The sequence below is a fragment of the Lissotriton helveticus genome, chromosome 2_1, assembly GCF_964261635.1.
Source record: "Lissotriton helveticus chromosome 2_1, aLisHel1.1, whole genome shotgun sequence".
NCBI lineage: Eukaryota > Metazoa > Chordata > Amphibia > Caudata > Salamandridae > Lissotriton > Lissotriton helveticus.
The window spans coordinates 600,092,526-600,118,987 of NC_136059.1; the positions used below are offsets into that span (position 1 = coordinate 600,092,526).

At 43.1% G+C, this 26,462-nt stretch overlaps 1 protein-coding gene across 1 annotated transcript in view; it reads left to right on the plus strand.

The window, feature by feature from the left end:
• Positions 1-26,462, plus strand: part of LOC144818171 (baculoviral IAP repeat-containing protein 1-like) — an 863,533-nt gene that overhangs the window by 514,862 nt on the left and 322,209 nt on the right. The window contains exon 6 of the mRNA XM_078675293.1: positions 6,253-6,372. Coding sequence (XP_078531419.1) covers positions 6,253-6,372 — 120 coding nt within the window. The remainder of the gene's footprint in view (positions 1-6,252; positions 6,373-26,462) is intronic.

A 26,462-nucleotide genomic window follows, 5' to 3' on the forward strand; every position in this document is an offset into this window, starting at 1 on the left:
GGATCACAATATGGTGTGTACCCAATGTAAGTCTGCAATGCTGTCCACATTATTTCTACAAAATTATGGTCACTATGTTATTTTAATGTTCCAACGATGTAGACCTGATGGAACTAAATTGACAACTTCTATTAAAAATTTAGTGGCTTCTCAGTTATCGCTATCAGGAAGAACCTTTGCAACTGTAGCTATTATTTTTCATGACGGTCCTTCTACAACATCAGGGCATTACACATGCTATTTAAAAAGTTGTAAAGGTTGGACCCAATGTAACGACAATCATTTGACTTTCAAACAACGTTTGCCTTTTGGCTTTATAAATTCATATCTAGTGTTTTTACAGCCAAAAGTTAGGTAAAGGTAATTGGCCTATGAAGACGGGAGGAGTACTGATATATACTCATACATCTGACACTATTTGGCCAAATGGAAAGGTGCAGGAATGAGAAAAGAGTCATGACTGAAAAAAAGGAGTATATGAAAATATTGAAAATATTTCAGATGTTCTTGGAGTTTTTCTTCTAGAAAGTCGATGAAATTGATTTTTTACTGAACAGCAAAGTAATTTGCAACGAGAAAAGGACCTCCATGATATACTATTTGGCCTCAAGGAAAAGTAAGTCAATCAAAGATTAGCGTACATTTGTCGTTTGTCAGTATGTAAGGGTTTTTTTAAAACACAATCTTTTAGATTGTGTTTTTTTTCCCCCGCTGTCATATGATCACTAATTTGAACTCACTGCTTTAAGTGAAATTCAATATATTCTGAGAACAGCAAAAATAAACTATGTAACATGTTGTAGAAATTATTCTATACTTTGGATTGTGTAAATTAAATTGTATTCCCATTCTCTGACATCCACTCTCCCTCGCTTATCTTTGTTTGCTTCTTACTTTTGACATCTTCTCTCTATTTTTCGTTCACTACTTCTCTGTGCTCAGTGCCTCACTCTACTTGTGTTATTTTCACTTGTGTTTATCTACCTTCTATCACTTCTTTTACAACAACTTCACTGCTCCTCTCTCGTCGTTCTTCATCCCATTTCTTTTACTCTGGTTCCGTTACTATCCATCATTTCCTTTCTTTCAATGTCCTTCTCTTTACTTTCATCACCAAATTATTTTTTCTCAGTAGCACTGTTTTAGTCGTGTTCTCCTCTCTTTCCTTTTTTTTGCTCACTTACTTTTTTTCTTTTCTCACTCATTGTACTCCACCTCACTCTGTTTTTCTCTTAGTGTGTCTACCTTATAACTTCCTCAGTCCATTTCCTTAAATTGTTGTATATTATTCTGTCTCCCTTCATCCTTTCACTCTATGACTGTTCTTCATTTACTCTCAGTTATCTTCTATTCCTCATTCTTCTAAATGCATAATTAATTAGACTGTTTTCTGTCTCAGTCATTATCTTTTTACTTACTTGTGTTTCCTGATTTAGTTTTTCTAACTCACATTGTTTTAGTATCTTTCTTACCTTCAGTTCATTTCTCTGTACTTCTCTCTCTTTTTCTTAGTGAATCTATATGCCTTACTCATTGTAATTTGCTCTCCTTCTATTTCTCTTTCCCTTTTTTGTCCTTCTACCTTAGTTTATTTCTCTTTCTGTGTTCTTCACTCTCACTTTATTTCTAAATAGAGTGTTATGATGTTTTTAGCTCTTCATTTGTATCTTTTAATTTAAAATACATATTTTACTAATTATAACTTATATTTTTTTCTCTCTTTCACAGATACCAACTGTAGTAAAAAAAATTATAGTTACATTTATTATATGGTAAGTATGACTAAAAAAATTTAGTTTGTTATCACCCTTTGCTTTAAGGTCACTAACATTTTCTCAATCTACCTCACTCCTGTGTTTTTATTCTGCTTCTCTCACTTATTTTTATTCTCCATGTTTACTCCCCTTTCATTATTTACCCTCTCATATTCAACTTCTTTTGATCCCTATTCTTTACTTCACTTACCCTCTGTTCCCTTCCTTTGCTTATTTACTCAATCTCTTTTTCTTAATTATTTACCTTACTCCTACACATATACCTCATCCCCCTCCCAACACATACACACACCTGTAACATACACCCCACACACACACCACACCTACACATCATACACACAAAAAAACTCCCACACACACTCCTCAAAAACACACACACATTCCATACACACACATACATCGAACACATATACACCCCACACTCATACACTTCTCACACATATTTCACACACCCTCATCTCTACCCACACCAAAACACTCCACACAACCACACCCACAGACACACCTTACACACCCACACTTTGACCTACACCCACTAACTCCCTGTAAGTCACACACACTGCATTACTTATCTTTTTTTGCTGTTGTACTCAAGCCCATTCAGGTACTGTTCCCTTTACTCTCTTTGTCCTCTCTCTTTGTCACTCACCATGTGTTATCCTAATTCAATAGTTCTCCCTCTATCACCCCTCTTTACTTTTACTATGGGTAGCGTACCGGGGAGCGTAACAAGGGGAAGACAAAGAGAAACAGTAAAATAATATTTTAGAGTGCTTTGAGGTAGAGTAGCTGTTGTGTTGTGTGGGTGATTTACTTACTGCACTCCTTCCACTCCTTTTCTCAGTACCTCTGTTCTCACAGTTCTTCATTCCCGTTCACTCAGTCCGTCTATCTTACTGTAATTGTCTCTGTCTCTTCACTCTTTCACTACTTGTTCATAATGCTTTCTTCCTGAAGTTCAAGCACACTACGTTATTTACATTTCTTTGCTGCTTCAATTATTCCCTTTCTGTTACTTCTTCTTTTCTTCTTTTAGTTTTTTTCTCTGTCAATCCACATGTTTTAACTTTATTCGATGTTATCCATCTTATTTCATCCCTCTTTAGTTATGCACACTACTTTTTTCTCTCTCTCCCTTACCAGTGTTATTTAAATCTGGTTCCGTTATTACCTTTTATTTGTACATCATTTTTTCTCCTTCCTTTTACTCTTTACAGCCACTCACATTCTTCATGTGCCTCTGCTTTAGTATTCTTCTTCTCTCTTTCTTTGTTTCACAGCCTTATATTTTTTACATTTTCTCTCTTACACTTTGTTATATCTTTTACACTGTTTTACTATGTATTACACAGTACATCTGTGTTGCTCTCTCTTGCTGTCTGTCTCTTAACATTACTCTCTCTTTCTCTTTCTCTTATGCTCTCCTTCTCTTGTTTTTTTTTTCGTTTTTTTTTTAATTGCGCTAACGGGGCGCTCTCCGGTGCGCGTATCGGGAAGCGCACCCATGAGAAAAATGAAGTGAAGAGTGCTAAAAATGTTAGTAATTTTTTTAAATGGGAGGTAGTTCTGAAAAGAACTTTTTGTAAATGTTTTTGTTGTTTTATATTTTTTTGTATTTTTCTGAACATTTTTTTTTTGTATTTTTTGAACAATTTTATGTTTTTTTGGGGTTTTTTGGGGGGGGAACAACGAAAAACAGGCATTAGAAAGGGATCATCAGGAGCAAAAAAATATATATATTTCTTGGGGCGTTTTGAGCACTTGTGGTTTTCAAATGCTCTGTTTATCAAATTGATACTCATATTTGCACATGAAAGTAGGTCACCACAATAAAGGCACACTATCTTCATGTGCACAAAATTCTGTTGGATATTTGGGACCGTCTCCCTCGCCTCTGGTCCCGATAGAGATACCTGTGCCGATGTACTGGCCACAGGAGTTGGTGGGTTATCTCGGAGGTGACGCATCTCTGCAACGCTGTAATTGAGTGGATGCCACCTCTGCATATGGCGGTGCATAGTATAGTTACCATAACTATACTTTTTATCTGTACCTCTAGACAAAACATCTTTACAAATGAGGCATGTCACATGTCGGGCATTGACTTTTTTTTGGCCTTGAGGGTATGAATAAAATTGCCAAATAAAACTGTCTTTGTGGTGGGATTTCCGGGGCTCTTCACGTAAGAACTGCCTCCGCTCTACTTCCTCTTCCTCTTCCTCTTCCTCTGGGTTTGGAAGGAACTGCGCAGGTGGTCCTTCCTTCCTAGGTGGTTGTGGTGGGGGTGGGGGTCCACCAGCTGCAGCTACTACAGATGCCATTATTTCAACAAGGAGAAACAGGTCTTCCTCTCACAAATATGAAAGTCTGAGTGAGGAAAGAAGGAGGGGTTTTCATCATTTGGGAAAAAAAAGTTCTAAACCAATGAAAAGTGTTATTTACAGGGCACATGACCTGTTACGCTTACATTACGCGTCCCGCTCCGCGCCCGGATCGCTTCCGGTCTGCTGCGCTTCGCGCTTTGTTCGCGCACCGGAGCACTTCCGAGTGCGCGAACGCGGCGCGTCATAAGACGCATTACGCGGCAACGCGATACGTCACGCTTACGCGACGCGTCGCGATGTTGTTCCTGAACGCGGCAGTTGTGCAAACGGTACGTTTCCCGGTGCGCGGACCGGGTCGCGGCATAAAATTAAGCTAACGGGAAGCTACCCGGTGCGCGGACCGGTAGCGAAACTAAAAAAAAATAAAAAAATTAGATACATAAAAAAATTATATTAAATACATATAAAATATATTTTTCCTTTAGAAGAAGAATACATTTAACAGCTTTTAATATTTGCTATTAAAAAACCATTGAAATTCACTGAAAAAACCATAGGTTATAGATCATATATAGTTAGGAATTAGCATTTACAAAACCTTGAAAATTCACTGAAAAAGCCATAGGTTATAGACCATATATAGTTAGGAATTAGCATTTATAAAACCTTATTTTACTTACACAAAACCATTGAAATTCGCATATATAGTTAGTTGCACTAACTATATATTTCGCGCACCCGCAATCCACTGCTGATGACGTCACATATTACATCATTCATGACATGGTCAGTGACATCGCTGATGACATCACTGATGACATCTCAAATGACATCACTGATGACATTACTGATGACATCTCATTTGACATGACTGGTCACATCACTGATGACATCATTCATGTGATAATACAATGAACTTCTTCAGACTCTAATATAACCTTATATACACTCAGTGTAAACGGACACTCACAGACTGTCACTCATCCATGGAGTTACTCACACACCTAGTCAGTCATGCAAAGAATCAATTACACCTCCATTTCCTCAACTATACAGTTATACACACCTTACTTATTCAAACAGATACTAACACATATTTACACTCTTATACAATCCCTGATACAATTTCATAATGATCCATACAGCCACTCACACATTCACTGGCTCTTATGCACAGTTATTTATATATGTCAACTCTCACATATACTCTGTTTTACATATGTCTTTACTTTGACATGTAGCACTGAGATATCCATTCACTCACCAATAGACTCATGCACACAGTCAACTGCCCATACAGCTGATTCCACATGCACTTTTGAACCCATACATCTAGTGAATCAACTGCTCACACATCTGTGCACAGAGTCATACACCTCTCAACCACCCACACACACACTCACTCAGTCTCCCATACACATACTTGGGCAACTAATCAATAACCCATATAGTTACTCATATAGCTACTGATCAACACATGCAGCAGTTTACAGAACAACAGACATAATGATGCACAGATTAAGACAGTTTAGTCAGTAACCCATGCACTCAGTGAGACATATTTATTCACTCACTCATACAGTCAGTCATGCACCTACTAAATCCTTCATCCAGACACTTCTACATCCACTCATTCTTCAATATGTAAGACATATTTAAACTTTACAGAAACATAAAAACACTGGATGTTGTTTTCAGTGATGTCATCAGTGATGTCATTTGAGATGTCATCAGTGATGTCACTGACCATGTCATGAATGATGTAACATGTGACGTCATCAGCAGTGGATTGCGGGTGCGCGAAATATATAGTTAGTGCAACTAACTATATATGCGAATTTCAATGGTTTTGTGTAAGTAAAATAAGGTTTTATAAATGCTAATTCCTAACTATATATGGTCTATAACCTATGTTTTTTTCAGTGAATATATATATATATATATATATATATATATATATATCTACATATATCTCAAAGGTAAACATCCCAAATCTGGTTTAGTGCAGTGAGTAGCTGGAAACACCATTTTGTTTACCGTGCCTTGGTTTCTCAGATTTACAAACATCTGTAATTTATGGAGAGCACGGAGGTGGAGACTACCCTACATGAAACCCTATTAAAGTAATGTATGTGTATGTTTCTCTTCCTAAGATGATTCAACATTAAACATCTTTGCTGACGAAAGAATCAGGCTGGAGTCTTTTAAAACATGGCCACAGGATGCTCATGCAGATCCTTCAATTCTTGCCAAAGTAGGATTTTTTTACACAGGTCAGTTTATACTTCTAAATGTATTTATGGCATATAGAGAGTTTGGTATGTGATATTATGTTTTTTTTAACAGTACAATTTTCACTGCTTTCAAGGCATCCTTAGTCGTGTTAGGTATTAGAAAGCGAGTTTCATGGGTTGCCCTGAGTGGAGGGTTCTCCTTAAGCGGATGAAATCAGTTCTCTTTTCTCCTAGCCCCAATCTGTGTCTGTGTGTATGCAGCCTTGCTTTGATGGTGGTGTTCATATAGAGAGTGTTGTATTCATATTAATCAGCTGTGTATTTCCATGCTTCTTGTTTTGGCCTTCTGATGGTTTCGTGTATTGTTGCTCTTGATAATTCTTGTGTTCTCTTCTCCATGAATACATCACCATTGATGTCTATTTGGTGGCTCAGGGTGGTCTCATGACTTCCTGCCAACCTAGGCAGGTTGTGCTGAAATATGAGATTTTAGGTTTTGCCGACAACATTTTGGATTGAAGCGGGCTGCCAGTGTCTTCACATTCAAGTCCCTATCTAGTTGTGGGCCCTCTCTGTAAGGTAAATTATTCTCCATAGTTTGTACTGATGTTGTATGGTTTTGAGATTAGCGTCTATGTGTCAAATCTTCACAGAAAGGCACTGAAGAGATTGCATTCAGAAGTCCCAAAATGCCCAGAAGTGAGGTTGGCACCATTATTGTAGGGTAGAGTCTGCACATTTTCCCCCATGGCCCTCAATGCAGTATTTGTGCAGCAGTCAGGCCCTTTTTCCATCATTTAAAAAGGGCCCTAACATACACTGAGTTCACTAGCAGCATGGATGTCCAATCAGAGTTTTTAATCCTAGATAGCCAAGCCTCGCTCTATCTTAAAGTGCTAATGAGCATGTGCGAGTTCCTGTTCCCAGAATATGTATTGGGTACCTTGCCCACCACCATTGATGGGGATGTCTGATCTTAAATTTAGCAGATATCCTTTTTTGCCTCAACTTTTTAAATAAAGATCAAAGGATATAGAAGAGTAGGCACCCTCTCCTTTTGTCCACAAAGCTGAATCCTAGCCCTAGTTAGGTGAGCCCTGATGTGCCACCTCTATACTGTTTGAGTGCCCCATTGCTACTCGGCTGGTGTTTTCGTCAGAAATACCTAAAATTCCATGAGTTTACAAGAAGTGCAATTCTGCATTAAGATCTGTTTTCTTAGACTTGAGAATGCATTTTGCCCTAAGAAATAGTGCTAAATGCAATAGAACATTAATAAAAGGGCGAGCAGCCGCTTCCTAAATGTGAACTTGGGGTCGGATTTTCACCCAACATACTTGCTGCATTTAGCACTTGTTTCTTAGCGCAAAATGCACCCTTGCATCCAAAATGGACACAAAGATGCATTTTGCGCTATTAACATAGTACTAAATACAACAGAACACAAACAGCTGGGCAAGCAGCTGCTCGCACTCTAAATGTGCTCTCGGTGTACGATTATTTTCTAAAAAAAATTCTAAATTCCGCAAGCGGGTGTAATCAAGTTATTATTGTTAATTCTGTGTCAAAGAGTAACGAGGAAATAATGAAATTACTTTGATTAGGCCAGCGTAAAGAAAATTACTCCTAGGCCTAGTTATTTATTTTTAGCACAATGTCTCAGGCTTTACCTAGTGACGTTTATATGTAGGCAGGGGCTTCCGGTTGACACTGTTGTCTTCTGACCTGGTTAGGCCCATATTGAATTTGTCACTTTCTCATGATTTCTTTTTCACACAGCTCTCCCTTTCTGGTGTCTGAATATTTTCTTTTGTCAAAACCCCTTTCAAGGCGCAAGTTGGAAGCAGGAGTAACAGACTCAAACATAGGGGTTGTCGCCTGAGTTACTGAGCCTTGTACTATCCCTTTCAGCGCATGGTTCTCAGTTTAGGGTGAGTTGATTGGTCAAAGCCTCTTCAGGGGAATGTAGGTGGACGCTATGCGAGGGTTCATATCACAAATAACCACTGTGACCCCCCATAAAATGATTATCCAGTCCAATACCTGTCTGAAATATGCAGCATAAAGGTTCCAAGGCTAAGCCGTCTTCTCCCTCAAGATTCGCTGGTAGTGCCAACCTTATCAGTTCCACAATCTCCATGACAATGAGCCTATGCTCTGCTGACCAGCAACACTTACTTGAGTTAAAGAGTCCTTTGATGTGCACAGAAGATGCTCTGCTACTCTTCCTTCGATGTATGTATCGCATCCCTACCCTCATAAATGTCCAAACCTCTATTAAGCATTCCAAAAAGCTTATTAGCTCATAACGAGGGTTCAATGTTCTTTCCAACACACAATTCGGAGAGGGCATCAAAGAGGTGTCCCTCCTCATTGCGGGACGCAACTCCCTGAATCAGTGGTTTGTAACCACAAATGCGATTGCAAACGATTGATTAGATTCTGGACTTTGAGATGGGTTGATATCTTATTTGCAAAGGGTTAGCCAGTGGTCTAGTGATAATTGACCTTATGCCAGTTGGCCTTCAGAGACATATACTTTGATAGGCACTGTAAAACTAACAACTTGATCATTGATGTGATTAAAATCAAGATCATGAGCCTAGGGCACAGGAACTCAAAGATTTCTGCTGGAAAATAAATTAACAAAGCTCCAGAAGGCCTTTAATTCTAAGAATCTTCTAAAGAAAAACGATCACAGAGAGAGCATGAGAAGATGCACCTTAATGAGAGTGTGAATAAAATAAGCAGCCAGTGTGTCATGGGCCCTAGTGCAAGTAAGGAATTGGGCCCCACGGCTGCTGTTTGAATTATAAAATACAGCATAAATCAGGATTCAGTGGGACCTTCAGTCCTGTGGGCCTATCCAGTGAAAGCTGCGCCCCTGTGTGAATGTTTCTCTTGGTTTAATAAGAAATATGGGGGACTTTCTTTCAATTAATTGTCGAAGGCCTCCATAGTTATACCAATTGTGACATACAGTATGGGGGATCTAATTTTACAGGAACCCGGAAATTGTAAGTTATTTGGGGGTAGGTAACTAGACTTATAGTATTCAGTCGTGTGCACCACTTACCACAAGGGAGTCATCACCTGTTGCGCCTGAGGACCTCTGCGTTAGTAGCTTATCAGCAATGGTACAGGGGAGTCAATATGGTGAATCTATTGGAGAAGTATGAGCTAACCTTTTACCCCACATAAATAATGGGTAAGGAAGGTGATTGTGCAGAAACAACAACTATGAGAAAAATCCATTGGACTTTCCTTTTATGTTGACATTTTGACAGGCTATGGGATCCCTTCCTGACTCACTTCATAAATCAGCTATAAGGTACCCCAGACATATACTTCCAAGACTATTCCTCTTGGTTCGGATAAGGTTGCTATTAAAACTGAGGGAAATCAAAGGGAGCCTGATTTTTTTCAAGTGTTTGTAACCAGGAAACCCAATGAAATATCACATACAATTCTATTGTGTCTGTTAGACCTGTCAACCTTAGGCTGGTCTTCCCTCAAACATTTTTCCTGCTTGCTGAATTTGTTTTGTTGGTCTTCAGACTCTGTGCAGTTTAACACTGCTAACCAGTGCTAAAGTGCTTCTGCTTACTTCCCTAAACATGGTTTGATTAGCATATACCTAATGCCATATGATATTTACTTATGAGACCCTTGTAGAGTGGCATACCAGATTACCAGTGCCTGTAAATGTAATGCTACTAGTGGGCCTGCAGCATTTGTTGTATCCCTATAGAATTTTCCCCAGGCCTGCCATTGCAGCCTGAAGGCAGTGTGACACTGCCATGTTGACTTGGCATTCAAAACCCCTTGCCAAGCCTTTTTTTTCAGTTTAGTAAAGTTTTATTGAGCTTAAAAGAAATGATACATCATAATATAACAACAAGAGATAGAGCAAAATCAATAGGAGATATTCATGAGAGATAATTGGAAATCGAAGAGAAAAAGAAAGAAGATAAAAGAGAAGGGAAAAAGAGGAAAATAGAAAGAGAAAGGAAAGAAGGGGGGTTAAGGAGGGGGAGAAGAAGATAAGAAGTTAGAGAAAGGTAGCCAGGTAAGATCAGACTTAATTTTTAAGGTGACAGATGAAGAGGAAGCAATTGCAATTCTATGCTCATCACAAACAAAATTCCACCATGTCTGCACAGACAATTTAGAGTTATCCTTCCAGCAAGACAAGATTACTTTGAATGCAGTTGCAATAAATAGATCAAACAATTTAGCATTATATGAATGTAAATCCAAAACATCAGATAGAGAACCTAAAAAAATATGCAACGGTGAAAATGGTTCAGAAAAGTGAAAAATACGCATGCAATATTTCCAAACTGAGGACCAAAAAGTAAGAACTGGTGGGCAATCAAATAGGAGATGTATGAGTGTGCCTGGATTAGAGGAACATGACCAACAAAGGGGTGAGGAGGAAGGGGAGAATTTTGAAATGCTTACAGGGGTAAAAAGAGCTCTATGGTATAGGAAAAAAAGTGACTGAGTAATACGGGCCGAAACTGAAGTCTGAAACAGTTTGGACCATAATCGGTCCCAAATATCAACAGATAACGAGAAAGATAAATCAGTTTCCCAAGCAACTTCAGTAACAGTTTTAGGTCTAAGACCAACATTCTCTAATAACATTTTATAAATCAGAGCAGCTTTGGGTATTTGTTGAGTAAACATAGGGTATAGAGGGGTGGAAGGAGTAAGGGAAGGAAGGGTATCAAACGTAGGGAAGGTAGATAGGTGAGACACAATGGCAGCGGTAATAATGTCAAATTCTTTGCGAGACTGTAAAGGTAAATCAAACTTAGTTTGCATTTCATCAAATGAAATAATGGTTGAATCAGAAAAAAATTGATAGACAAACAAAATATCCTTTTCTTTCCAATACTTGAAGTAGAAAGATTTACCCTTGTACTTAAGATATTTGTTATACCATATACTGGAGGAAAGAAATGTTTGTAGGGGAGATGAGTCTTTTGAGAAGATATCATGTAGCAGTGTATGAGAGTATTTCAAAACAGGGTGATTTGTCAAGAATGAACAGTTTGACATAAAAAGAGATTGTTGAAAAGTAAAATCCTTTAACAAAGACCGTTCAACTGCGATCCATCTGGGTAAGGGGATATCAGTAAAATCGAACGCTAATGAAAAAGCTTGTTTTATTAAGAAGGCCGAATGGTACGATCGGAAATCAGGGAAGCGAACTCCCCCTTCAGATTTAGGGCGTATAAGTTTTTGTAGGGAAATGCGGGGTCGCTTATTGTTCCACAAGAATTTAGAGCAGATAGAGTTTAGCCTATTAAAATACAATTTAGGGATTTTCACAGGAAGCATGGAAACAGTATATAAAATATGTGGGGAAATCATCATTTTGATGGTGTCTAAGCGACCCCACCATGAAAGGAAAAGAGGAGACCATGTCTGAAGGAGTGATTGAATTTTTTGAGTAAGGGAGGTAAAGGTCAGTTTGAGTGTGTCACGCAGAGTAGAGGAAAACCAAATACCCAGGTATTTGATCTTGGAGGGACACCAAGCAAAGTCGGTTGAAGCAAACATATACTGGTAACAGGATGAGTTAAGGGGTAGGACCTCTGTCTTGGAGAGATTAAGTTTATAACCAGAAACAGATGAATATAAGTGGACTTCTTCTAAAAATGGGGGAAGGGAGGAGACAGGGTTAGCCATGTAGACCAGAACATCATCAGCATAAGCTGATATTTTTGTCTCAATCGATGATTGTTTGAATCCCTGAATGAGGGGGTTAGAGCGAATTTTAATAAGGAAGGGTTCAAGGCAAAGAATAAAGAGTAAGGGGGAGAGAGGACAACCTTGTCTTGTTCCTCTGGATAAGGGGAAAAAGTTGGAGAATTGATTATTAACAAAAACACTGGCACGGGGAGCAGAGTAAAGGAGACTAATCAGGGAAATGAAGTGGGGACCAAACCCAAACCAATGCAATGCCTTAAACATGAATTTCCATCTAATGCGATCAAACGCTTTCTCAGCGTCCAGTGAAAGGGCAGCTAGAGGGGCCTTGAATCGATTACTGTGGGAAATAATATTGGCAAAAACACGGGCATTGTCTGCTGCAAGTATACCTTTCACAAAGCCAACTTGATCGGTTGTGATTAACAGAGGAATAAGGGAATCTAAGCGAGCTGCTAAAATTTTGGCAAAAATTTTACAGTCGTAATTAATAAGGGATATGGGACGATAATTTTTGCACAAGGAATGGTCCTTGTCAGGTTTGGGGATTATGATTATGAGGGCGTCCAAAAATGAGCCAGATGCTTTAGCATTTGCAATAAAGGAATTAAAAAGTTGTAAAAGGTGAGGAACAAAAATGGAGTGCATGTTGGCGTAAAATTCAATTGGGAGACCATCTGGACCAGGGGCTTTCGCTTTCTTAAGGGAGGTAATAGCCTTGAGGATTTCCTGAGGGGTAATGTCAGATTCTAATTGATGGAATTCTGTAGGAAGAGAAGGGGGAGGAGGAAGGTCTTCGAAAAAACGGGAAAGATCATCCTCACCAGGATGTGTATCATCTGTATACAGGAGTTTATAATAATTATGGAAGACCTGTGCAATATCCTCATCAGAGGAAACCTTTGAATTAGTTTCTTCATTGACAATAGAGCCAATTGATTTTCGCTCAGCTTTAATTTTAAGATAATTTGCTAGCATTTTCCCCGCTTTATTTTGACCTCCATGAAATTTAGATTTCACCTTCAAAAGGGTGTTGCAAGCTTCAACTGTGGAAATTTGATTAAGTTCAGATTTGGCTTTAATAAGGTGGAGGAGAGCATCCGGATTCTTGGAAGAAAAGTAAGAGTGTTCTAGGGTCTTAATGTTGGAGAGTTGAGCGGTGTATTTGTCCCTGTTAAGTTTCTTTTTCCTAGATACATAAGAGATTGTGAAACCTCGCAATGCAGCTTTAAAAGCATCCCAATTGTTTGAAACTGATGTGTCTTGGGGTAAATTGAGGGAGAAGAATTCAGAGATGAAACTTTTAACTTTAGACATAAAAACAGAATCAGAGAGAAGGAAAGTATTGAATTTCCAACGATTGAAAGAGGTGGCGGTGTGGGTCAGGTCAAAAGTGGCATATACAGGTGCATGGTCCGAAAGGAAAATGGAGCCAATTTCAGAATGCTGAATCGCAGGGAGAAGGGATTTGCTGACAAGAATATAATCAATTCTGGACCTGGTGTGGTGAACATTAGAGTAGAATGTGTATTCGAGTGAGTCCGGATTACAAGTTTTCCACACGTCAAAAAGGGGACGGGAGGCAATTGCTGATTGGAATGATTTATGTGTCTTATCCGGCTGGAATTTGGAGGAGGATAATCTATCCGAAAATGGGTCTAACCATTGGTTAAGGTCGCCAGCAAGGACCACGTTAGGGCAGTCAATAGATGAAATGAGGATTTTAATATCATTCCAAAATTTAGGATCAGGACGGACAGGACCATAGATATTTAGGAGCACCATAGTTTTGTTTTGTATAGACACTTTTGACATAACCCATCGACCCTCAGCATCCGATTGAGAAGATAAAATTTGAACATCCAAACCTTTACGAAATAAAATAGCAACACCGCCTTTTTTATCAATCGCAGGAGAAAATACCACTTGACCCACCCATGCCCTCTTAAGCTTCAGCTATTCGACATCTGTACAATGCGTTTCTTGGAGAAAAGCAATCTGAGCATTTAACTTGGATAAATGGGACAATACCTTTTGACGTTTAACTGGGTTGCCGAGACCACGAACATTCCACGTTACAAAGTTACACATGATGGGAGGTAAGGGAGGAGGGTAACAACTGGGTCCAATACACTGCAGGTAGGAAGCTAAGGGGAGAAACAAGGAAGACAAACATGTTAACAATACAAATCGGGTAAATATAGGAAAACAATATAAGGAGGAGCATCACAATCAATAAAAAGAATAAATAGTAATAATGAGGAGCACTAGAGACCACAAGAAGAAAGACAAAACGGGATACAAGGAAGATAACGGAACATGAATGAGCAAGGAATATGCAACAATGGCCTGTGAAAAAGAGGAGAAAGAAAAAGGAGAGAAAAAGAAGGAAATAGATAAGAAACAGGTCAAGGCAAAGATGCCAGACTTGAGAAAAAAGAGAAGAGCTAAGTAAAAGAAGCATGGAGACGCCAACGCGGGCGCCTATCCAACAGAGCGAGGAAAACGCGGGAATATAGGTAGGATATAATCAATAAGAAGTAAAGTTATAGCAAGACATGACAAGAAAGAAACCGGGACAAGGCCACAACAGTCGTCAAGACAATAGAAAAATGATTGCAAAAAATAGAAGAAAGTTAGTTTCAGTCATTGGTGTCCATCGTGGGTGAAGAGACGGTGAGAAGATACTCTCGAAGCTTCTGCGGATCATCAAAGGTACGAGAACGGCCATCGTGGGTTATTTTGCAGAGACAAGGATGAAGGATTCCATATTGGATGTTTAGTTCCCTCATGCGTGGACGCAGATTGAGGAATTCCTTGCGACGAGCATTCGTAGCATTCGACAAGTCCTGGGCTATGAAGATGGTGTGGCCTGACCAAATGAGGCGACGTTTTGCTCTGGCAGCTTTAAGAACAGTCATCAATTCGGTGAATTCCAGAAAGAGCAGGATGATACCTCTGGGTTTGGCCGGGTTGGACGTTGGTCGACCCAGACGGTGTGCACGCTGTATGTTTAGTGGGATAGAGTCTGGTTGGAGACCCAAAAGCTTGTAGAGGAGTTTGCGGACGAAGGTCACCATGTCACCCTCCCCAAGGGACTCCGGAACACCATAAATACGGAGGTTATTCCGCCTGTTACGGTTTTCAAGGTCCTCAGTGTGAAGTTTCAACTGCTGTATCTCCTTTTCAAGAGTAGGAATTTTTGTAGAAATATCCTGGACGTCACTAATGCGTTGTTCTAGTTGCAGGACTTTGTTTTCCATGACTACCCATCTGTCTTCAATCTGCTTGAGCTTCTCATTAGTTGCCACCATGAAAGGTTGTAGGCCACGAACCTCTTCTAAAATGGAGTCCAGCACCGGGTTTTGAGAGGTGCGAATTGGGGACGGAGGGTCATTCTTGAGGCGTTTTGGGTTTGTTCCGGTGACAGACGCTCTCGTATGTCCTACGGTCTGAGACATGATGCCACCAGAGGGGCAGACTAGGAGGACCACAAGAATAGAAGCCAAACCAAATAGTAAAAGTTGTGAGACCCTGAAAGTAAATGTGTAGATAGAACTTGATGGAAGAGGTCATGGACAAGATGACAGGCAGCACTGGAGAAGCACTAATTCCAATCTACAAGACAGGTGTCGAGAGACAGCAAAAATCAGGAATTCACATCCATAGAACCATCCAGGAATAAAGTGAGGAAGAAAACAGCATAGCGTCCATGGGTAATGGGAACCATGAGATTAGTTCGATGATCCACGGAGGGTTAGTGGTGACAGAAAGGTAGGAATATAACAATTGCGCAGATATCACCTCAAAATGGCCGCCGATAGGAAGTACTAGTAGCAATAGGTAAGCTGAGGAGAACACTGGCGCCAATAGTCACAAAGATGCAGAGGAAGCATGATGCGCAGAATTTATGTCATACCTTGTCTGAATGTGACCTGAGAATGCAGCATACGAGTAGATACAGCGTTGGAAACGTCAGGAAAATGGGACGCGAGCGCGGCGACACAAAATGGCGGCCGCCCGCATCCCGGTATTCGGAACAGAAGCTGCGGTGAAAAAATATGTTAAAGCGGCAATTTCAGACGCCGCTGCCGGTCGCAAAGCACGGGGACCATGTTCCGCCGAGCAAAAACAACTTTTCCTGGAGTCCGTAAGATGAAAGGACAGCAATATATAGGAAGAACTCCCGCGTCGTCACGGAGCTCAGCCGGGCAGCGCCATCACACGCCGGCGCGTAAGCCACGCCCCTCCCCTTGCCAAGCCTTAAACTCCCATTTTATTATATATAAGATACCCCCAGGTATCCCAATGGGCAGGGTGCAGTGTAAGTAAAAGGTAGGTCATCAACGTTTACGGCTTACATGTCCTGGTAGTGAAAAACTCCTAAATTCTTTTTTCACTACTGTGAGGCCTACCCCTCTCATAGGATAACATTGAAGATTCCTTATTACATTTAATAAGGTGTAATTCCTAATTAAAAGGAGGTGGGTTTATCATGTTTAGTACCCATGGAATTGTAATGATAAATCCGCTTTAATGGCAAAGTCAGTTTTATTATTACAATTTTGAAAAATGCCACTTTTATAAAGTTGCCATTTTCCTGCTCTTAGTCCAGTCTGCTTGCAGCATGTTTCTGGTACATGGCAGGGGAGGGTGACAGCCAGGCTTTGTGTATTCTCTCTATACAGTTTCACACAATGTGAACTTAGCTGTGACATTGTGGGCCATCCTGGGAGGATGGGAGAGAGGAGCTGGGCACAGCCTCGCACTTTCATCTGAATAGGCTGTGTCTTAGCCTCACACAAAGGAACTGCATACCCCTCTATAGTAAGTTTGGAGTCAGGGCAATGAGGAAGGACCACTGTGCACTTCCAAGAACCTTCTTTAAAGTCTGCCCCACTTCAAAGACACCACTGGGTATATGAATTGGACTTCAGAGCCTACCAACTCAGTACACTTGTGGACCTGTAGATATTCTGCCAAGAAGAAGAACTGCTTTGCTGCTGAAGGGCGACCTATGACCCTGCTCGCAGGCAGGTCGCTCCCCACGCTGGTGCACGGCTCTGCCTGCATTGTTTTTGCCTAATCTTGTATTTGTCCCCTGTGCCTAACTTGCTTTCTTGCCCAGACTTGTTTTTATTCCCCTGTGCCTGTACTTGCTTTCTTGCCCAGACTTGTTTTTATTCCCCTGTGCCTGTATTTGCTTTCTTGCCCAGACTTGTTTTTATTCCCCTGTGCCTGTACTTGCTTTCTTGCCCAGACTTGTTCTTATTCCCCTGTGCCTAACTTGCTTTCTTGCCCAGACTTGTTTTTATTCCTCTGTGCCTGTACTTGTTTTCTTGCCTAAACTTGTTTTTCCCTTCCTGTGCCCAGTTCTCCCGCGGCCCCCGCCCATTTTTCCCACCGATGCGTCCTTGCGGCCCCGACCACCTGCAATCCCATTCGCCGCCCCGCTCCCGCCTCCTAGCTGCTCCTCATCGAGAAGACTGTCAACGAACAACTGACCCGCTACCTCGAGGAGAAAAAAAAGTAAAGTAAAGTCCACATTTGTAAAGTGCACAATCACCCGTAAGGGTCTCTAGGCGCTGGGGGCCGTCGGGCAGATTAAGCGAGCTATTGCCCAGAGTCACATGGTGCTGGGCTAATCTGCCGCCGGAGACGGGATCGAACCGTGATCCCCAGGTTCCAGCGTCAGTCGCCCTGGCCGCGGCATCCTGGACCCTTCCCAGCCCGGGTTCCGCAGCAACCACAGCACCGAGACTGCCCTCATTGCCGCCACCGATGACATCAAGTCCCTGCTGGACAACGGAGAAACGGCGGCCCTCATCCTCCTGGACCTGTCAGCCGCCTTCAACACGGTCTGTCACCACTCACTACGAACACGCCTCCACAACGCTGGGATCCAAGAGAAGGCCCTGGACTGGACCACCTCTTTCCTCTCCGGCAGAACACAGAGCGTCCGCCTTTCCCCCTTCCGCTCCGAAGCCACCGAGATCATCTGCGGCGTACCCCAGAGCTCATCCCTCAGCCCAACTCTGTTTAACATCTACATGGCACCGCTCGCCCACGTCGCCCGTCGGCACGACCTCAACATCCTCTCCTACGCCGATGACACCCAGCTGATACTCTCCCTCACCAAGGACCCCCACACTGCCAAAACCAACCTTCATGAAGGAATGAAGGCTGTTGCTGAATGGATAAGGAACAGCCGACTGAAGCTGAACTCGGACAAGACGGAGGTCCTCATCCTCGGATCCAACCCTTCGGCCTGGGACGACTCCTGGTGGCCGACCGCACTGGGAACCGCTCCAACACCCACCGACCATGCACGCAACCTAGGGGTCATCCTCGACTCCACCCTCTCCATGACTAAACAGGTCAACGCCGTCTCCTCCTCCTGCTTCAACACCCTCCGTATGCTCCGGAGGATCTACAAGTGGATCCCCACTGAAACGAGAAGAACAGTCACCCAGGCCCTTGTCAGCAGCAGGTTGGACTATGGAAATGCCCTCTACGCAGGAGCCTTGGCCAAACTCCTGAGACGGCTCCAACGCATCCAGAACGCCTCTGCACGCCTGATCCTCGACATCCCTCGCCGCAGCCACATCACACCCCACCTGAGAGACCTGCACTGGCTCCCGGTCAACAAGAGGATAACCTTCAAGCTTCTCACCCATGCACACAAGGCACTCCACAACACCGGACCAACGTACCTCAACAGACGACTCAGCTTCTACACCCCCATCCGCCAGTTCCGCTCCGCCGACCTCGCCCTCGCTACAGTCCCCCGCTTCCAAAGAGCGACCTCAGGGGGCAGATCGTTCTGCCACCTTGCGGCCAAGACCTGGAACACCCTCCCCATCCACCTATGGCAGACCCAAGACCTGCTGACATTCAGAAAACTCCTCAAGACCTGGCTTTTCGAGCAGTAGCAGGATTCCCCACCCCAGCGCCTTGAGACCCTCACGGGTGAGTAGTGCGCTTTACAAATGATATGATTGATTGATTGATTGAAGGACTGTCATTCTGCTGGACGGCTGCTCTGGAAAAACTGCTGCCTTACTATGCTGACCTGATGTCTTCTGCCCTCTTGCCTGGAGGAGAAGAACTGGAACTGGAATCCATCTTGAACCAAAGACCCCGGAGAGACTCAAAGGGTAGTCTGATGGCCTCCTGATCTGAGCCTCAGGGACATAGCAGGGTCCCCGCAGCTCCTGGACCCTCTTCAATGAGATCCTGACCCCAAGAGGTGCCTCTCAGGTCCTGGACCCTTGAAAGTGTTTTTGGCTCATTAAATCAAGCTTTTGGGCTCTTCGCACACACAAACTGGTCCATACACTCCAGAGCCAAGCCACTTGCACAAAGGATCAGCGTGGGAGCCTCAAATTCATCTCATCGCACAGCAAGCTTCGTTCACCGGCATGGATCGCCGCCGCAAGGCTTCGGCCTGCCTGTCCACGATGCCCAGCCTGCTCTTCATGCCATGTTGGCCCCCACCGGCGAGGCTATCCTTGTTTCTGGTGACCTGCTTCCCCATGAACGGGACTCTTGAGATAAATCTTGAGAAGTTAAACCTTGAGTGCGACTAATCTGGGACTGTACCTCACCCGCGCTTAATCGCGGTTGGCCTGAACGTTTCAATTTTTCTGATTCTATTGCTACTAGATATTCTCAGTTAGTGCTTTATGCTTTTAAGCACTATTGTACAGTTTAATCTTCAAAAATTCAGAACTCCAATTCTACTAATTGATTTATTTTGTCATTTTGGTCCTGTATTGTTAATTAAATTAAGGTCTATTTTTCTAACCTGGTCTGGAATCTTTTTGTGTAGTGTTTTCACTGTTTTACTGCTTGAAGTGTTACACAAATACTTTACATATTGCCTCTTAAGTTAAGCCTGACTGCTCTGTACCAAGTTACCAGAGGGTAAGCACAGGTTAAGTTAGGGTGTGTTTGTGACTTACTTTCACTAGGATTGTGGTTACTGTTTCGCCAGGCCTTTCACCCCAGTCAATCAGGAGCTCAATTTTTAACACTGGTAATCTGTGATGAGGATAGGAATTGTGTTTGTTCACTACCATACAGTAACTTGGGGTATACTACTAATCCACATCCAAGACAAATCCGAATTTTACATTCTCCCCAATTGGCATTTAGATTTTTTCTAAAGTCATTCCTCTGTCTAGTGGATCTACACCTGTACCTGCACATATGGAATTTGAGCAGGCCAACCTTGAGGTTTACACTGTGGCCCAGCTCAAAGATGGGAGGAGTTCCGTAAGGTACAGAAGGAGAAATGAACCCTGAAGGGCATGAGGCAACAGCCCAAGGCCCGGGCAGCTGGTGATGCCTCTGGGAATCACCACATCTATTGGGAGGATGGTCTTCTATATTTGTGAGCCTAAGGCACGTGTGCATGCAGCAACAAGGGCACTGGTAGTTCCCCAATGCTACAGGGCCTTCTTTCTGGACATGGCTCATAAAATACCCCTGGTAGGAGATCTGGGGCTGGGCAAGATCTTTGCCAGGCTTGACACCCCCACTTTTACTGGCCCCAGATGAAGATTTTAGCAGATACTTTCTGTAGGGCTTGCTTGACATGCCAGGCCAGCAGGAAGACAGGGCAGAACCTGAAAGCTCCCATTGCCTGTCATTGGCACCCCTTTTGAAAGGGTGGGCATCAAAATTGTAGGGCTCATGGATCCCCAGACAGCCTCTTGCAACAGGTTTATCCTGGCATGGGTGGACCACTCCACAAGATACCCAGAGGCCATACCGCTGAGAGTTGCATCTGCACCTGCAGTGGCTAGGGCCCTAATGGGGATTTTTACCAGAGTTGGTTTCCCTAAGGAACAGGTGTCCAACAGCGGCACTAACATTGTGTCTGCTTATATGCAGTCAATGTGGAAGGAGTGTGGAGTTACTTGTAACTGTACCACACCCTACCATCCACAAACCAATGGGCTTGTTGAGAGATTAAAAAAAGATCCTCAAGGGCTTGATCCAGGGCCTGGCTGAGCCCATGAGGTGTAAGTGGGACGTCCTCTTACCATGCCTGCGCTTTGCTTACAGGGAGGTGCCACAGAAAGGGGTTGGATTTAGTCCCTTTAAGCTTCTGTACGGATGCCCTGTAAGGGGGTCCTGTTAGCCTGGTTAGGGAGGGGTGGGAGCAAGCTACCAAGAAACCTTCATGCTAGCCCTTCGGAGCCAGATGGTCAGGATTTGGAAGCAAGCTTCTGAAAGCATGGAGGCCAGCAAGGAGGTAATGAAGCACAGGTATGACCGGACGACTACCCCTGTGGAATTCCAGCTCAACAAAAAGTGTGGGTGATGGAGACCGTTGAGCCCAGGGCCCTCCAAGACCATTGGACTGGGCCTTATGAGAGTGTTGAGTGGAAGAGGGAGGCCACTTACTTAGTGGACCTCAAGATCCCCAGACATCCCCAAAGTGTTCTCTATATCAACCTTCTCAAACCACACTTTGAAAGGTCTGAGGTCACCATGTTGTTGGTGACAGATGGGGGGGAGAGGAGAGTAAACATCTCCCTGACCTCTTAGCCTCCGAAGAGAAGGATGAGTCAGTGAAAGGTGTGAATCTCTCCCTACCCTGACTTCAGAACAACGGAAGGCCGTGGCTACTTGCTGGGACAGTTCACCTCTCTGTTTTCTCTCACTCCTGGGATTACCCAGTTGTGTACCCATTCTGGGGACACAGGAGACAGCCTCCCTGTCAAAAACAAAGTATATAGGATGTCTGAAAAAGAAAGGGCCAGCATCAAGGAGGAGGTCAATAAGATGTTGGCTATCGGGGTGATTGAGCCCTCCAGAAGACCCTGGTCCAGCCCAGTGGTGCTGGTACCAAAAGTTGCCCCACCTGGCACTCACTACCCCAGAACTGGATTACAGGGGGCACAACTCTGTCAGCAAAATTGATGCTCATCCAATTCCCTGGGCTGATGACCTGATTGATAGGTTAGGGGCTGGCCAGTCCCTTTGTACCTTTGATCTGACTTCAGGGTACTGGCAGATTGCCCTAACTGAAGGAGCCAAGGAGAGGTCAGCCTTCTCCACTCCAGAGGGCCACTACCAATTCAAAGTGATGCCTTTTGGCTTACAGAATGCCCCTGCTTCCTTCGAGAGGCTGGTGAACCAGGTTTTGGCTGGAATGGAGGCCTTCAGTGCTGCCAATTTGGATGAAATAGCTGTCTGCAGTAGCAGCTGGAAGGACTACCTCTTTCGCCTGCAGGAAGTGCTTACCTCCCACCTGAATGTGGGCCTGACTATCTAGGCTAGTAAGTGGCAGATGGGCATGTACTGTGGACACTTGGTGGGCAGGGATAAGGTGCAGCCATGACCCCCAGGCTAAGATGTAAACCATTATGGCCTGGTAGCCCCCCAAAAGCTCAAATTGAGTTGATAGCCTTCATGGGCATCACAGGTTACCACAGGAAGTTTGTCAAGGGATATGGCACTATTGTGGACCCATTGACTGAGCTTACTTCCAAGAAGCAGCCCAGAACTTTAGGGAGTCAAAGGCTTTCTGGCATGACTCTGTCCACGCATGCCAGAAAGCCTTTGAATCCCTAAAATAGGCCATGTGCACAGTCCCTATGCTCAAGGCCCCTGTCTTTTCAAGGGAATTCATTGTACAAACTGATACCTCAGAGCATGGTATAGTGGCATTTCTTTCACAGCTTAATGATGAGGGCCTAGACCAACCTGTAGCTTTCATCTCTAAGAGATTACTTCCCAGGTGGAGTGTGATTGAAAGGGAAGCTGTTGCTGTTGTCTAGGCACTGAAGACGCTGACGTCATACCTGTTTGGGACACACTTACTGATTCAGACAGACCACAGGCCCCTCAGGTGGCTAATGCAAATGAGGACTGAAAATTCAAAATTGTTGAGGTCGCCCATCTCCCTACAGGGAATGACTTCACGGTGGATCACAGACCTGGGGCAGACCACACAAACGCTGATGATCTTTCCAGGTTCTTCCGCCTTAGTGATGAGAACTCCCAGGAGGTTGCTGCTTCTTCCCACTTTCAGCTGATGAGGCACGTGTTAGACCTGTCAGTCTTAGGGTAGTGTAGCCCCAAGACGTTTGCCTTTTTGCCTCCAGTTTAGCTGAATTCGTTTTGTTGACCTTAGCCCTCTAAGCACTTTACCACTGCTGACCAGTGCTATAGCACTTGTGCTCACTTCCCTAAGCATGGTTTGATTGGGATACACCTAATTGGCATATTTCATTTATTTATAAGACCCTTGTTGAGTGGTATACCATATACCCAGGGCCTGTACATTACATGATATTAGTAGGCCTGCTGCAATTGTTGTACCATCCACCTATGTAGCACTGTAGAACTTGTCCCAGGCTTGCCATTGCAGTCTGAAGGCAGTGTCACAATGCCATTTCGACTTAGCATTTAAAACCCCATGCTAACCTACAACTCTCTTTTATTACATATAAGACACCCCTAAGGTGACCTATAGGGCTGGGTGCAGTGTAAGTACAAAGTAGGACATAATATTTTATGTTTTACATATCCTGTTAGTGAAAAACTCCAACATTCGTTTTTCACTACTGTGAGGCGTGCTCCTCAAATAGGATAACATTGGGGATTCCTTATTACATTTAATAATCAGTAATTCCTAAGTGAGTGGAGGAAGATCTGTCATGATTAGTACCTGTGGAATTGTAATGATAAAATCTCTTTAATGGCAAAGTCGGATTTATTGTTACAATTGTGAAAATGCCACTTTTCTAAAGTTGTCATTTTCCTGCTTTTAGCCCTGTGTGCCTACAGCCTGTCTCTGATACAAGTCTGGGGAGGGTGACAGCTGAGCTTTGTGTGTTCCCTCTAGACATCCACACGCAATGGGAGCTTAGCTATGACTTGATGGGCCATCCTGGGAGGACCTGGACACATCCTTACTTTTACTCTAGAATAGTCTGGGTCCTGTACCCACACAATGGGCTGCATGCTCCCCTTTACTGAATCTGAAGACTGGGCAGGAAGGGATGACCTCTGTGCACTTCAAAGACCCGTCTGTGAGGTCTCCCCAACTTTAAAGGCACCACTAGGTATACAAACTGGACTTTAGACCCTACCAACTCAGTCGACCTGTAGGTACTCGGCCAAGAAGAATGACTGCTGTACTGAGGAAGGACAGTCACTCTGCTGGACTGCTGCTCTGGAAGAACTTCTGCCTTGCTGTGCTGACTTGATGCATACTGCCCTCTTGCCTGGAGAGGAAGAATGGGACCTGGAGTACATCTTGAATCCAGAACCCCAGAGTGACTCAAAGGGCTAGTCTGCCGGACTCCAGATCAGAGGCGGATTCTCCATTAGGGCTCTGAGGCTGCGTCCTCTTGAAAGTATTTTCTTCACATTCCTGCACAAATATTAAATAGATCGATTTATTTAGAGATACATTCGTATCGCTAAACAAATCGGTGTATTTAAGTCTGGGATCTGTCTCAGGCTGCGTGCCCCGCCTTGCTCTGAAGCAGGAGACAGAAGCCAGGCAGTAATCAACTTTCTGAACTGTGACGCATGACTCAGGGCTTACTGTTCTAAAGCCCTTCACAATAAATCGTTGCCATTGTAGTCTAAGGTAGTATCCTGTATAGGCCAGTGACACTGTCAGCGTCATGTGTTTTGGTGGCTTGTCTTCAGTAATGGTAAATGTTAGAATGCTAATCTTCTGTTATGTATATTGTTCTGAGACCCCTCGCACCCTAATTTCCACCACTGTCAGGGCTGGACTGGGAACTGAAATCGTCCCTGGCAAACTGCTCGGTCGGCCCCCCTGGGGTACAGGGACGGTGTGGCCAGCTGTTTGAAAGTGACGGTTTCGGGCGATTTTGTTACAGGGGCAGATATTGCCAGCCCCCGTAACAAGAACGGCCCCCAAGGTACCAAAAGTGGCCCCCACTCAGGTGGCGAACTGGGAAAACGCCCGGTGCCCGTTGTGGGCAGTCTGGTCTTGCCCACTGTGACACCCCAGGCCCTAGCTGCACAGCGCTGGCCCCGTTAGAAGTGGAGCTGCTGCATTTGTTCCATCGCATAATGGATCCAAAAGATGAGTAGGCCAGGTTTCTTGTCCCCTTATGAAGTTGATACAAATACCCAAATCAAGCTCAAAGTAATAGATATGTGCTACAGTAGACAGTTATCTGCTGTATGACAATAAAACTGGCCCTATCTTGATGCCCTTAAAAACTTTAATGCCAAAAACATGGATTGATTTACGAACAGATGAGTGTTTTAGAAGATTGAGGCAATGCATGTCAGCAATTTATTTCCCCTCTTATTTCAAGTTCTACTTAATCTTACCTTCCTCAAGAGTTAGCTATTTAATCATGAATTTCTTTCTGCATTTTGTTTCTGTGCATACTTTGAGCTGTGCAGGTGTTTTTAAGGGGATTTGATTGAGAGCTCTGCTGCTGAAGTCAAAGCAAGGTGCCTGCAGAGCACACAGAACAATGGTTATGAATTCCAGTTGTAATTGCAATTTTGTGAAAATGTGTGTGAAGGGGGTGAACAGATGGCAAAATAATTACAAGGCAAAAGCAAAAGTGAATACATTGCTTAAATGTGAGTGAGTGCAGTGTATGTTTGGAAGTGGTGAAGTGGGGCAGATGCAAGGAAGAGGAAGGGGAAGAGTGAAAAGACAGTGCTGAAGAGGAAAGAGAGGTGGTTGAAGTTGTTCAAATGGACGAGATGTGCAGAGAAAAAGACATATATATCAAACATAAAGCGCACATAAGTGTGGGCCAAAACTCCTTCCACAGGACTCAATACTATTGAAATTTCAGAATTGCAACATTTTGAAGGTTAATTATTTATAAAAAATCCTTGTTGTTACTCATTTATGTTAAACCGCTAACAACCATTGACAAACCCATCGTAGTGACAGGTTTTAGGTGTAGGTCAGTTGTTGGGTTATATATCTGGATGCGATTACATCTCAGAGAGAAAACAAAATACTGAGTAGCACACTATGGGAATCACCCAAAAATATTTTACGTGTTTCCTTTTAGAGAGTCCCCACATTTTTCATCCAGCTTAAAGACCTGTATTCACATATTTCTATATGACTGATTACAATCAGCAGCTGTGGGTCCTTCCAACAGCCTGGTTAGAGCATTTTCTTCCAAAGTTGATGCTGCATGCAGTGCAAGACACTGGGCAAGAACACACTTTAAAAGGCTGAAGTTGTCTCGTTGTATAGTTTTCACATTACGGTAAATGTTGAACAGATTAATTCAGTAAGATAAGGGGCAGTTTTTTATGTGTTTAATATTTCAAAACTGTATCATCTCACTGCTTTATAAGCCTTGCTTTATCACTAAATTAATTTGCTTTAAAATGCACCATTTGGCATTTTTTTTTCCAATTTTATT